At 38.9% G+C, this 14,212-nt stretch overlaps 1 protein-coding gene and 1 pseudogene across 4 annotated transcripts in view; both read right to left on the bottom strand.

Moving 5' to 3' along the window:
• Positions 1–2,784, bottom strand: part of LOC106578038 (SLAM family member 9) — a 55,000-nt gene extending 52,216 nt beyond the window's left edge. For 2 of the 3 annotated variants that reach the window (XM_082965222.1, XM_082965221.1), the window contains exon 1: positions 2,721–2,784. In XM_082965222.1, coding sequence (XP_082821348.1) covers positions 2,721–2,769 — 49 coding nt within the window. In that variant the 5' untranslated portion in view covers positions 2,770–2,784. The remainder of the gene's footprint in view (positions 1–2,720) is intronic. The other variant, XM_082965223.1, reaches the window with a different exon arrangement.
• LOC106578032 (basement membrane-specific heparan sulfate proteoglycan core protein-like) overlaps positions 1–13,719 on the bottom strand; it is a 138,340-nt pseudogene extending 124,621 nt beyond the window's left edge. The window contains exons 1-7 of the transcript XR_014381315.1: positions 13,716–13,719; positions 11,499–11,763; positions 11,278–11,450; positions 10,801–11,073; positions 10,381–10,701; positions 9,847–10,095; positions 9,315–9,440 (exon numbers count right to left, since the gene is read on the bottom strand). The product of XR_014381315.1 is annotated as a basement membrane-specific heparan sulfate proteoglycan core protein-like (transcript). The remainder of the gene's footprint in view (positions 1–9,314; positions 9,441–9,846; positions 10,096–10,380; positions 10,702–10,800; positions 11,074–11,277; positions 11,451–11,498; positions 11,764–13,715) is intronic.
• Positions 13,720–14,212: the final 493 nt, after the last annotated feature.

A 14,212-nucleotide genomic window follows, 5' to 3' on the forward strand; every position in this document is an offset into this window, starting at 1 on the left:
AGAAATACTCCTCAGCACCGGATGTGGAGGTCTTGTGCTGCAGTTGTGAGACCGTTTGGACGTACTGACAAATTATCTAAAACGATGTTGGAGGTGGTTTATGGAACAGAAATGAACATTAAATTATCTGGCACCAGCTAAGGTGGACATTCCTGCAGGACATTCCTACTCCCTCAAAACTTAAGGCATCTGTGGCATTGTGTCGTATGACAAAACTGCACATTTTAGAGTCGCCTTTTATTGTCCCCAGCACAAGGTGCACCTGTGTAATGATCATGCTGTTTAATCAGCTTCTAGATATGCCACACCTGTCAGGTGGATGGATTATATTGGCAAAGGAGAAATGCTCACTAACAGGGATGTAAACCAATTTGTACAGAATTTGAGAGAAATAAGCTTTTTGTTCATATGGAACATTTCTTTGGAACTTTTATTTCAGGACCAACCCTTTACATGTTGTGTTTATATTTTTGTTCAGTATAAAAGCTTTCCACAACGCAATTCTCACATTACTTTTAATATGATTGTCTTCTCATCTCTATTTTTTTTTACTATTACTGAATCCGACTACTCTTACTTAATACCTCTTAAGGATCCACCCCTTATTTCAATTTTAGCCTAAAATGACATACCCAAACCTAACTGCCTGTAGCTCAGGCCCTGAAGCAAGGAAATGCATATTCTTGACACCATTTGAAAGGAAACACTGGTAAAAGATAATATAAAGAAAAAACTGTATTTTTTCTATTTCTTTTGTACCATTATCTTTTAAATGCAAGAGAAAGGCCATAATGTAGCATAATGCAATTAGCATGAGGTTGTAAGTAATACGAACATTTCCAAGGACATACTGTAGACATATCTGATATTGGCAGAAAGCTTAAATTATTGTTACTCTAACTGCACTGTCCAATTTACAGTAGCTATTACAGTGAAATAATAACATGCTATTGTTTGAGGAGAGTGCACAGTTATGAACTTAAAAAGTTATTAATAAACCAATTAGGCACATTTGGGCAGTCTTGATACAACACTTTGAACAGAAATGCAATGGTTCATTGGATCAGTCTAAACCTTTGCACATACACTGCTGCCATCTAGTGGCCAAAATCTAAATTGTGCCTTGGCTGGAATAATACATTATGACCTTTCTCTTGCATTTCAAAGATGATGGAACAAAAAATACCAACAAAAACGTGTTTTTTTCTTTGTATTATCTTTTACCAGATCTTGGGGACCTTCAATGCTGCAGACATGTTTTGGTACCCTTCCCCAGATCAGTGCCTCGACACATTCCTGTCTCGGCGATATACGGACAATTCCTTTGAGCTCATGGCTTGGTTTTTACTCTGACATGCACTGTGAACTGTGGGACCTTATATAGACAGGTGTATGGTTTTCCAAATCATGTCCAATCAATTGAATTTACCACAGGTGGACTCCAATCAAGTTGTAGAAAAATCTCAAGGATGATCAATGGACACAGGATGAACCTGAGCTCAATTTCGAGTCTCATAGCAAAGGGTCTGAAAACATATGTAAATGAGGTATTTATATTTTTTTTGAATAAGGCTGTAATGTAACAAAATTTGGAAAAAGTCAAGGGGTCTGAATACTTTCCGAATGCACTGTATATACACACCTTGAAAACGGTGATTATTACATGGCAGTCTACAACCATATACTGTATTACAGGTTGTTATCTGTCACGTCCTGACCAGTAAAAGGGGTTGTTTGTCATTATAGTATGGTCAGGGCGTGGCAGGGGGTGTTTGTTTTGTGTGTTTTGGTGTTTTTGATTTTTGTTCTATGTTTTCTATATCTATGGTTAAATCTAGTTTTTCTATTTCTATGTTGGTTTTTTGGCATGACCTCCAATTAGAGGCAGCTGGTTGTCATCTCTAATTGGAGGCCATATTTAGTTGATGTTGTTTCACTTGTGTTTTGTGGGTGGTTGTTTCCTGTATAGCCTGTGTTGCCTTACGGAACTGTTTCGTCATTTTGTTATTTTTGTTTAAGTGTTCACGTTACTTCAATAAAAGAAGATGAGCACTCAACATGCTGCGCCTTGGTCCCCTTTGTACAACCCACGTTACAGTTATCAATAAGATGCAGAAGGTTTAATTGGCCTGCTGGGGGCAGTCTACAATCATATATTATTAAACTTTAGAAAGAAATAACTCTGTCATGACGTAAGAAATAAAATACAAAGATAACTACAATTGAGGACATATCTGTACTTGTCCTTGTCTTATTATTTACCAGTTCTTTTTTGTAAGTGACGATTTATAAACAATAATTGGATACAATCCAGTATCGCCTTAAATGAATCACATGCTTCTAGCACAGGATCATAAGATCTTGCTTTCTGAAAGCACTGCAAGGGCTGCTGACCCAACCACACCAATGACACACACATCAAATATATGTGAATGTGTTTCATTAAAAACAAGCATCATCAATATACGGTATCACACACCACGAAAAACTAACAACAAGTTAGAGAAAGCTAACTGTATTCCTAACTTTATCATGCAAGTAAACACTTTAACACACAATCACTGATGACTAGTCATTCTACAGTACATTCAACACACCATGTTAAAACCAACAAAGAAGTTAATTGTTTAACTGTATTCCTAACTGTATCATGAAAGCAAGCACATTTAATAGATACAAAACATGAGCAGGAGAAAGTAAATAATCCATACAATACTAACCATAGTGGAGTATAGAGAGTAGGAGTATTCCCTGTTTGGTCCCAGACATCTCTGTTAGGTGTTGTAAGTCTGTATTTTCTCTGTGACTGACTAGTAGCTTGCTAGACTCACCAAAACACACAGAGAAGAGAGATTAGAGATGAGACTTATTTTGATGAGACTGGTAGCTAGTAGAAGGAGGCCTTTGTCATGTCAGTTGAAGGGGGGCTTTGTATGTTAGCTGAAAAGGAAGTCACACTCTATAGTCATTCTCTGAAAATACCCCTTCACTCAGCTGGAGAGTTAGACCAAGAGGAGTGGGTGTGTTTGGGGTCTGTTACTGTGCTGATCAGGCTGATGGTATCAGAACAGTGTGTGTGTGTATTTTCATGTAGGTGTTGCATGCCTGCAGAAGGGTTTGCATGAGTTATCTTCCATGCTCATTGCTCAGTGTGGCTGAGGTACATGAAACACCCGCCCACTTGTGCGTTTTCAGGAGGAAGTGGGTCCTAACTTACTGACAAAGTCCCCCTTATATTTAATACATTTGCAAACATTTCTAAAAACCTGTTTTTGCTTTGTCATAATGGGGTATTGTGTGTATTAATGAGGAAGAAAATGTATTTAATCCATTTCAGAATAAGGCTGTAACGTAACAACATGTGGAAAAAGGAATACTTCCAAATGCACTGTATATACAGTACTTAGTCTATTATAACAAGGCCAGCATTGTAGGCCTTCTGCCTCTGTCCAGAGGAATACTAGGCTTTGATGGCAATGGCTGTTAGAGCTCACTTTGCCGTGTATGAGCCCTGGTTAGAGTCCCTGTTGCAGCTTTCACTTTCTTCTGCTACATTGGTGGCAGCGTTGGAATCACGTTCAGCTCACGTCTAGTTATGTCATCTAGTGGTGGGAAGCATTATTTTTTTCCACATAGAGTTGGGTGTAAATCCATTGATATTTCTAGTGAACAATGGATGAGCAACAATGAGCATGACAGACAGATGTAGTCACTCCAGCTGTGATCAAAGTTGCCTGAAGCTGAATGGAAAGTGCTAAGCCCTGACCAGTTATTCAGTAGAAAATCCTCTGTGACTGTCTAATTTAAATAACTTAACGTACCAGTGTTGACCCAAAACAAACACACTCTTCACATTTACAAACTACCTGTTTAAAGTGTTATTACAACCATGTTGTTAGTTTGTTACTGAAGCTTATATATACAATAACCTGACAATATCCACATCATATGGGTAGACAAATAATGTAATTGTGTTATGAAGCAAAAAAAAAAAACTATCCTTTTTTTGGATGCAAACCAGTAATATGAATCACTGTTGATCCATCCTGTTCTGATTTAATGTAATGGATGTAGGATTTTCTACAGCCTAGAATCAAGGCCTTTCCCAATCATGAAGGACAAAGCTAGGCCGCTCTTGGTTCCAATTGGTGAATACTTTTTTGTCAGCCTCTCCTATACCACTTTGCCCAACATGTTATTCCCCAGAGGTGGTGTGTATTATAATTTCCCATCATGAAATGTATCCCCATTCCCCAATCAAATACTTTAATCGATACCACAAAAAAAAGATCTGTATTTTTTTCCCAATCTGATAACCTTCATAAAATTCGACATAGCTTTGTATAAAACGCATTATGAAAGAAATTGTGTAATATACATGAAAAAGTGGAGACGTGTACTCAATGCATTTAAGAACATTGTGTAATGTAAGCTCCAGGAAATATGAAATGCGTTATGAAGAAAATCGTGTAGGCCTACTGTTGCCTACAAAAAAAGGCCTTCCTTACTACAAGTGCACCAGAATCCCAAAGTTAAGTGAAAACAACCATATAAAACAGTATTGGCATTAATAAAATAAAAAACAACGCAAAGCTACTATTATATTATAATTATTTCTGTGTGTTTTTAACACGTTTGTTTTTGTGAGACACAAAAAAAGGCAGTGTAGAACACCATTTCCCATCATGCATTGATCTAATAACTTTCAAAAGACTGTTCCGAAGTTTGCCCCCCAAAAATGTCTTTTCCTATGAATGAAGTTGCACAAAAATGTGTCTTTTTCTGCAAATTACGATACCACACAAAAAACCTGACAAATACAGTTTTTTTACTCCAATCTGGCAACCCTCATAAAATATTATGCGAAAAACAAGCATGAAATACAGTATTGGTATTAATAATAAAACATTTAAAAACATAAGTCTACTATTATATTATAAGTATTTCGGTGACAACCTGGTTAATTAACAATATTGGGTTGTTAACACACTTGTTTTTTATATAAATAAATATGGGACACAAAAAAAGGCAGTGTAGAACACAATTTTCCAAAATGCATTGCTCCCAAAACTTTCGAAAGACTGTTCCGAAGGGTGTCCCCCCAAAAATGTATTTTTCTACGAATTAAGTCACACAAAATATGTATTTTAACACGAATTGAGCCACACAATGTAACGGCTGTCGAAGAGATGAGACCAAGGCGCAGCGGGTACCTGAATACTCATACTTTAATATTATTATTTAAAGTGAGTAACGGGGAAAAAAAAGAAACAGAACAACAGCTAACAGATTTGCAGGCTAAACAAACAGCAGTGCAAATACAACTACCCACAAAAACCCAAACCAAACACACACCTATACATAGGAATCTCAATTAGCGGCAACTAGAAACACCTGCCTCCAATTGAGAGTCCAACACCCAAACCTAAACATAGAAAAACTAAACTAGACAGAACGTAGAAATACATACAAAACACAAACCCTCTGCCACGTCCTGACCAAAACTAATACAATTACTCCCTCTGCTGATCAGGACATGACACACAAAAATGCACAAAAACACACAAAATCTGCTGAAATACTTTTAGTACATATTTTCACTAATTGAGTGTGAGATTGTGTTGGATATAAACACATAGACACAGAAATCCCTAACAGGAACAGTGGCCTTACCAACCATGCAGGGACACTGTCATTAATCATGGTGACCTTGTCTGTAGGATGGTGAGGCTATGAGCAAGACCTGGTCAGGTAGTTTATACATGGAATGTAACACAGTAATGGAAATATTGATACTATTTCCATGTAGATACCACACCACACTTATGAGTCTGACCTTGCGTTTGTTGGTTCCGCTTTTCTGGGCTCCGTTATTTACTTAACAAATAAGGAATGCTCAAAATGTGCACTTATAAATCATAACAATTTTAATCAAAATACAGCTGTAGACAAAAGTCAAAGATCAAACATCAAACATACAACTGATGTCTCTCCTGAGTTCTGCAAAATAGGAAAATTCCATGTTGCTTTTAATATGCTTGCAGTCAACCCCTAATGATGTAACTGCCTAGGTCAACACCTTCTACTCATGAGACCAAGACCATGCATATACAGTTTTACAAACTTGCAGGAGAGACAATAGTTCCAGTGATTTCTAAGGGCTCAGCAATAATTTTCCACTCTCCAAGTTGCTTTATAGTGGTATGTCTTATCTCTTTCACTCCCCTGCAGGGTTCTGTGTCTATGAATCTCTTTTAGCCTTGAGGTGCTTTCTCACAGACACCCTGTTTTGACTGCAATAACTCAAACATCTCTCAGACCGTTTCTTAAAATAAGAAAAGACTATAAAAGAACTGGGGAACAATATTAAACCTTATAATGAATATATATATTGCTAATCTTTAGTCCAGGACCCTATACATGTAGTGGGGAAGGGGTCTAATAGCCCTTCCCCTTCTATTAATACAACATAAGCATAATCAATTATTATAATACATCAAACATTTGGTGCAGCCCCTATCATGACCCCAAGTTGACCCCATCATGTTCTTGGAAGACCCCTTTGCAATCATAGGCCGTGCGTGTCCAAATTTCAATATTAAAAAACACACAATGCATTTGTGTGTGATGGTTTTAGAACTACTGTAGTTTAATGTTAAAGTATAGTGAGAGGTCCTTGAATTGCAATGATGGCACCGCTATGGCAGTCATGGATGATCGCTCCCATAATTTTAAACATTTAATCATATTAGTTGTTTTTAAAGGTCCAATGTCACTGATTTTATCTTAATACCAAATCATTTCTGGGTAACAATTAAGTACCTTATAGTTTCTTAGCAAATAGCAATTTCCCAAGCAAAAATGTTGCTAGGACTGACTGTTAGTGGTCTGAGTGGGGAGGGGAAAACTGAATTGGTGATGACACCAGGTAGGCCAAAACTTTGAAATTCCAGGAAGTCCTTTCAAACATCTCTAACACTAATAGGGCATTATCATTTTCACAATTTCACAGTATTAGTCCAACCTCATAGGGTGGATATATATACGTATATATAAATATCACAGGAAATCACATTTTTGGCTGCGCTAGGCCTTTAAGTATTTTCGTATTGCTATTTTTCAATCAGATTTTTGATTTTTGATTGCTTTTTCAGAATCCGTGAATAATAATTGAATTTTAAGTTCGACCGTGCCAGTTTTCTGGCTTACTTGCTAGCTTGGAGACTGTTTGGATTTGAATGGATTAGAATGCCACAACACTGGCTTGGAGAGAAGCAGAAGAAGTGAGAGGACTGCATGAGGAGATGGCTGGGACTAGTGCATAAGATACTCTGACTGTTAATATTATTATTCTAGTGACTGTGTGGCAGCATAATAGCATCATCCAAGTGGGAGCTATATAGAGTCAGTGGAGAGGAGTGGCTAGCCAGCTAAGATAACTATCACCAGCCCAGATCACGGAGGACATGAGGGGACAGCATGGGGTTCTGCTGAGGATACGGACCCTGACTGTCTTTCTACTCTGACTGGCTCCCTCCTCCACTCATAGGATCATCAGACCATCAAAGCTTCCTCAGATCTCAATACCATCAGATCTGCTTCCCTGATCATCCATCATCTCTTCCAGTTCCATTACTCTCACAATTTATAGATTTGTTGATGTTTTTTGTTTGTTCTTCTATAAGCAATTCAGTTTTTAGCTGCTCTTTATTGCAATAAAATATATAAACTAAACTAGGGCAACAGCTAGCCTAGTGGTTAGGAGCAACCAAAGGGTTGCTGGTTTGAATCCCCGAACTGACTAAGTGAAAAATGTGTCTGTACCTCAAGGCATTTAACCCTAACTGCTCGTGTAAATCACTCAGGATAAGAGCATCTGCGAAATGACTCAAATTTAAAAAGCCACAAGCAATACAATTCAATACACAATACAATACAGATACAATTACTGTAGCTGCAGATAAGATCCATCATCATTACACCATATCATTGTTTAAAAAGCTGTTACAGTAATACACAATTAAACCATGACTCAATAAAATGTGTTTTTATCAACAACAAAAAATAAAACATTTTTACAATGTATTATTGTGTGTGTGTGTGCGTGTGATTGTGTTTGTATATGTGTGTTTGTATATGTGTGATATGAGGTTCTGATAAGGGGAATATGGAGGGAGGGATGTCCAGACTTACCTCTCTTCTTCTTGACTTTGGCCTTCTTTTGAAGGTCAACCTCAGCATAGATCACATCAACAGGTCCAGCTGCTGCTGACAATGGACATTTCCAGTCAACAAATGAAGGACTTAGATTATTGCATATTCTGCCTCTTCGTCCCAAACTCAGAAATGATGAATTAAGGTTTTAATGACTGCCAACCTGTAGAATGGGTCTTACCTGTGGTTTTCCCTGTCTTCACCTCAGAGTAGACTGGATTTTCTTCAGGATCATTTCTCTTTTCTGAGGAGGAGGAGGAAAAGCAGAGAATTTGTAAATATATATATATATGTGCACATTTTTACTCATCTTAGATGCACTGCTAAAAAAAATTGTATCAATATATGTCACAGTTGAGTCACCTTTCTTTTTCTTGTCCAACCTTTTGAGTTGAATCTGGGCGTAAGTCACATGACTTGGTCCAGCAGCAGAAGCACCAGCAGCATCTGAGACATAATACACAAACACCTCCACTTAGTGAAACTACATGTCATATTAAATGAAGAGCAGTAGACTACTACACATTCATACTGAAAACATTACATTACACTACCATTATCATTGTTGTCTGAGGGATTGATCGTATCGTAGATGTTAGTGTCACCTGTTGGTCAAAGAAGAGAGAGAGACAGGTTAGTTAGGTTGGTTATCCCTCAGCTTGTCTATGGACAGAGAGTATGGTAACATGTTGTTATACAAAGTGGATGTTGATGAGTCAGTGTATGAGGTTGCAGAGTGAAGAGTGGTTGAGGTCTGGACTGAGAGACTGAACATGCAGACATGTATAAACAGTATCAGGAGTCTGGCCCTGGGTAGATCCTTGGTCCTGTTGGGGGTCCTGGTTTGTGCTCCGGGGCTGAGGGGGCCTAGAGGGAGAGAGATACTCAGCTTAAGAAGCACAGAGAATACTGTGTATCAATATAGTTGAGAGACAGGTGTACTCACAATAATATTCTGTTGAAACAGGAACCTGTGATGACAAACACATTGTGTTATGTACTGAACTTTCTTCAACTATTTCTATTTTAATTTCATGTTTTGATTTTTACCCTAGACATAATAAGAAGTTTTCCATGAAATGAGAGAAGATGAGTTTCACCTTTGCTGTTTTGATATCTCCACAGCAGGACCAGGAGAATGACCAGTAGAACACCAGCAACAACCAGACCCACAACCACTCCTACTAGGACGGATGTAGAGGATCCAGGAGATACGACTGGAGAGACTGGAGAGAGAACAGCACAACACCATCAGACTCTGAGGTAGAAAATAAATAAAGTAGTTCAATTCCTGTATGTATCTGAGACTGGAGAGACTGGAGAAAGAACAGCACAGACTCTGAGAGAGGTTATATAGGTTTAGAGTATAGAGCATGAACAGAATGTGGGCTGACCAGTCTTTTGACAATTTAGTTGAGAGATCTTTTCTAGGGGAGTGCAAATATTAACATCAACACTTAAATCACATGTTTTTCACGCAGATAATAAAACGGTAACTAACTTGTGATGATAAATGGGCAGAGAGATGGAGACAACGGAACTTGGAGGGACTAGTAAAACACATGTTTAACCATCAAGACACTTGAACACACACAATGCTCTTCTCACAAGCACACATTCTGCTCTTCTGACCTCTCACTGTCACCCAGCTCTCTGGTGATTCTCCTTTACCAGATTTACACTTATAGAATCCTTCATCTGACTTGGATACTGTAGGGATGGTCATCTCTCCTGTGGTCTCATTCTTGATGAGTACTCCATCTTTGTAGAAATCAGTCTTGGGGTTAGGATTTGTTTCCTGATATCTAAATGTACAGGTCAGAGTTACAGAGTCTCCTTCAGTCACGGGATGGACAGGGCTCTCCAGGATCACATCACCATCTGTGTAACATAATATATAAATAATACTGTAAATCTGGAATCATCACTCACAATATATCAACATCTTATGAGCTTGTATTTTATTTTATGAGACGCAATCATTCAGTTACAGAATGTAACATAACGTCATGCATTGATTTACTCTAAGAGACACTGAAGGCTGCAGATCTGAAACAAGAAGAGACAGAGTCAATCCTATAGTTTTATATATATATATATACACACACACACACACACGAGATTAACTTAAATATTATTCAATACAGGTTCATTGAGGTTGGTTACCTTCTGACCAGAGAAACCAAGGTTCACTGTAAAGTGTTTCATAGACTGGGTCTCCTCTCCCAGCTCTACACACATATCATCCTGTGGGAGTAGCACCAGCAGGGATCAGAGTGTAGGAGTCTTCACTAGTCACATTGTCAGATAGGGGCTGTAGAGAGTAAGACTTGTCTGATAGGGAGGGTAACCCAGCTCTGTAGGGAACAGTCCTGTACCAGAAGAAACTCCAGCCTGTAGACGTCTTGTCAACTTCACAGCTCAGAGACACTAAGTCTCCAGGGTTCCGCCACTGAGGAGAGATACTCAGAGCAGGTTGGGGTTGATCTGTGATCAGACAGAGGACATGTTTCAGTTTTCTAACTTTCAGTCTTTGCATTGATTATTGTTACCCATGGAAATGTTTACATGATTAGATAGACTTACCAGACACAGTCAGTTGCACAGCATCACTGATATTGGAGAGCTTGTTTCCCTTTACACCCTCACAGGTATATGAACCACTGTTAGACCTGTAGACAGGACTGATTCTGTACTCAGGCTTTGTGTGAAATGGTCGGAATGACTGACTATTCTTATACCATCTGTAGTCCCAGTCAGTGTCTCCTCCTCCCTGTATGTCACATCTCATAGTAACAGTCTCTCTAATGAATATCTGTGTCCAGTTGGGTTGGAGGATCAGAACAGCAACAGGTCTCTCTGCACAGACACAACACAGACAACTAACTGAATAAACAGTTACACAATTTGAAATGTATTAATTTATCAATAGGTCTACTCATGAATATAGCGTCAAGTTAGCTGTAATTGTTGTGATACAATGAGCAGACAAAATATTATACCCTAGATGACTTTCTATCCATATAAAATAACAACCATTTATCATAAAACTGTTTGACTCACCAGTAATGTTTATCTGGACTGGGTCACTGTACAGGGTGTAGTAGACTGGGTCTCCTCTCCCAGCTCTGCACCAGTACTGTCCTCCATCAGAGACATTGACCCAGCTGAGTGTGTAGGAGTATCCAGAGGTTGTGGTTACTGGTGTAGAGTCTGGTCTGTGTCTGTACCAGTAAAACTTCCATTCAGAAGACTCTGTAGTTGAAGTTAAACAGTGAGCTTACCAGTGATGATGATGGGGAGATCTGAGCTGTAATATGACTTCTGGGGCCGAGCTCTCCTCGTCCCAACACACCTGGTACTGACCAGCCTGGTCAGGGAGAGAGATGGTGATGGTTTTTCTGTTCTGACTGGGAAGCTCTTCTCTGTATCTAAACCAGCCGTACGTCCAGTCTGTGTAGTCTGATATGTCACACTGCAGAGTGACTGTCTCTCCAGGGTAGAGGAGACCCTGTGGAGTGACTATCTTCACTGAGGCAATGGGCAGAGCTGTGGAAACAGTTATATGAAGACCTTTACAGTCACAGCACCAATCTTTCCAAAGCATGATCTGACTTCAGTAGGTAATATGGTCACTTTTATTTTGGATTTACATACAGACCAGCAATGTCACCTCTAAACTGTGCACCTGCGGACCAGGGGAACTGCTGTGTGCAGAAGAAACATCAACTAGATTGAACTTCAGTTTTCTCCTTTAGGTAACACTATCAACGTTGCGCTCTACTGTGGGAATTGTGATCGAATCAACGCAATATTAGCTACTTTCAATATAACATACCGAAGCAAAACAATCTATGCAAGACTTACTATGCAAAACTAACCGTGTAAGAGATGTTCCTGTAGGCAGAGGCCAGTACTCTACACAGACCGGTGCGCCATAACCAATCAGAGCTGCAATAGGCATATTATGCAAATAGCCATTGCCATATGGATCTGTGCCATTCACTTTGAACTGGACTGTATGAGAGGTCGCAAGTACATGAGCTTAATTTGATCTCAAAGTGATGGCTACAAGTGGCAATGTGTGCACATCTGTTCATATTCTTTGCTAGTTACTGAGTTATTAGCCCAGTTATAGCTCATTTCTAGTCAACAATGGGGGAGTGGTGGCTTCCTACAAGAGCACAACATGTGTACATTTCTAGCCATCTGTCACGATTTCCACCGAAGGTGGCGCCTCTCCCTGTTCGGGTGGTGCTCGGCGGTTGTCGTCGCCGGTCTACTAGCTGCCACTGATCCTTTTTTCCTTTTCGTTTAGTCATGTCTGTTTTGTTGTGCACCTGTTTCTTGTTTGGTTTGATTAGTGTGGGTATTTATTTTCTTTCTACCCGCTTTGTGTCGTGCGGGTTTATTTTTCGTTTCCCTGTGTTATGTTTGGGAAACGTTGTTTTTGTTCATCATTTTTTCATTCAGGTTGTCATTGGGATTTCGTTCTTTTGGTCATTGTTCGACTGTGTATTTTTGTTCAGTGCCTGTATGATTTTTTGATGGACTTTATTAAACTCTGGTTATTGGAATGATCTTCTCTCCTGCGCCTGACTCCTACACCCATCTCTCGTAGAGAGACATTACACCATCTTTGAAAAGGAGTCAGGTAAAGAGCTTCTTTTTTCTTAAAGGGGCAGTGTTGTATTTTGAGACGGCCTTGAATAAGTTAAGTAGCCAATAGGCAGAGCGCAGCATAATTTGTCTGATTTGCTAATAATGGTAATGGTATATTAACTAATGATATTTTGTGAAGTGGATTCTTGAATTAAACAACAACATTTTTAGTCACAGATCGACTCTCCTTGAGTGTGTCCACAGATGAATAATGCAGAGAGAGAGAGAGAGAGAGACAGAGAGAGAGCGAGAGCGTGAGAGAGAGCGTGAGAGAGAGAGAGAGGTATAGTGCGGATGTGAGTGAGTTTCTAGATTAATAGGTCCATTGAATATACACCATCAACAATAAATCCATTATTCATTTGTTTAGGCAGGTCTTATTAAGAAACATTATAAGACTAATAAAATGTATTGTAAAACCAATAGAATGGCATATGTAGAGTTGAATTATGTTAGGTCCAAATGAATGAAATCATTAGTTCATTATTTTGTTCATTAAGCGTTCAAGACACACCTACCCTGATCACAGTCAACACACATATATTTTGTAATAAGATTTTAATGGAATATAACAGAATAAAACCCAAATTATATTTTTTCCCACACAACTTGCGTCACGGGAACATATGGAACCGCCGCTATTTTGGATCCTAAATATTTCAGATCAGTGATAGATGATCAAGTGAACAGATGAGCTATACCACCTTCCCTTACTGGCCCAGCCAGACACCAATGAACCAAGTAGCCTATACAGATGGAGATTCAGTGAAACAAAATCACATTGATAAAGACAAGACAGTGAAGTCACAGGCTTTAAGTCAGGAGTAGGACTAGTCTACCCATGTTAAACTACATAACATGCTGGCTAAAGTTTCTAATAAACGAGCCAACTAGACAAGGTGATCATAGTCAGCACTCACCTCAACTTAGCTAACATTTCCACAGCTTAATTGTAGCCTAACCAATATCCAAATGGAGATTCAGTGAAAACAAAAATCGGAGTCCCCATAGTGCGATGGCGCTATCCCAATCAAAACGGTGCTTAAGTTGTCATCTAGTTGAACACACACTGGTAGGCTATTGCTTCAAATGTATTATCATGATTGGATGACTAGGAGGTTTCAGTAAGCAACAATTAGATACCTGACTTCTATTGTATTAATCTACTTTATTCCAATATTTTCTAGGTTCAGTGATTTCTATTCTCACAGTAATTCTTTATGGGTCCATCCAGTTGTGGTTAAGAAAACAGCGCATGCTTAGTGGTGGGCTATGTTAAAAGATGGGAAAAGTGACATGCCTCAAAGATAAGAACTCGCAGGAGGATGGTTAACTG

The sequence above is a fragment of the Salmo salar genome, chromosome 18 (assembly GCF_965601325.2).
Source record: "Salmo salar chromosome 18, fSalSal1, whole genome shotgun sequence".
NCBI lineage: Eukaryota > Metazoa > Chordata > Actinopteri > Salmoniformes > Salmonidae > Salmo > Salmo salar.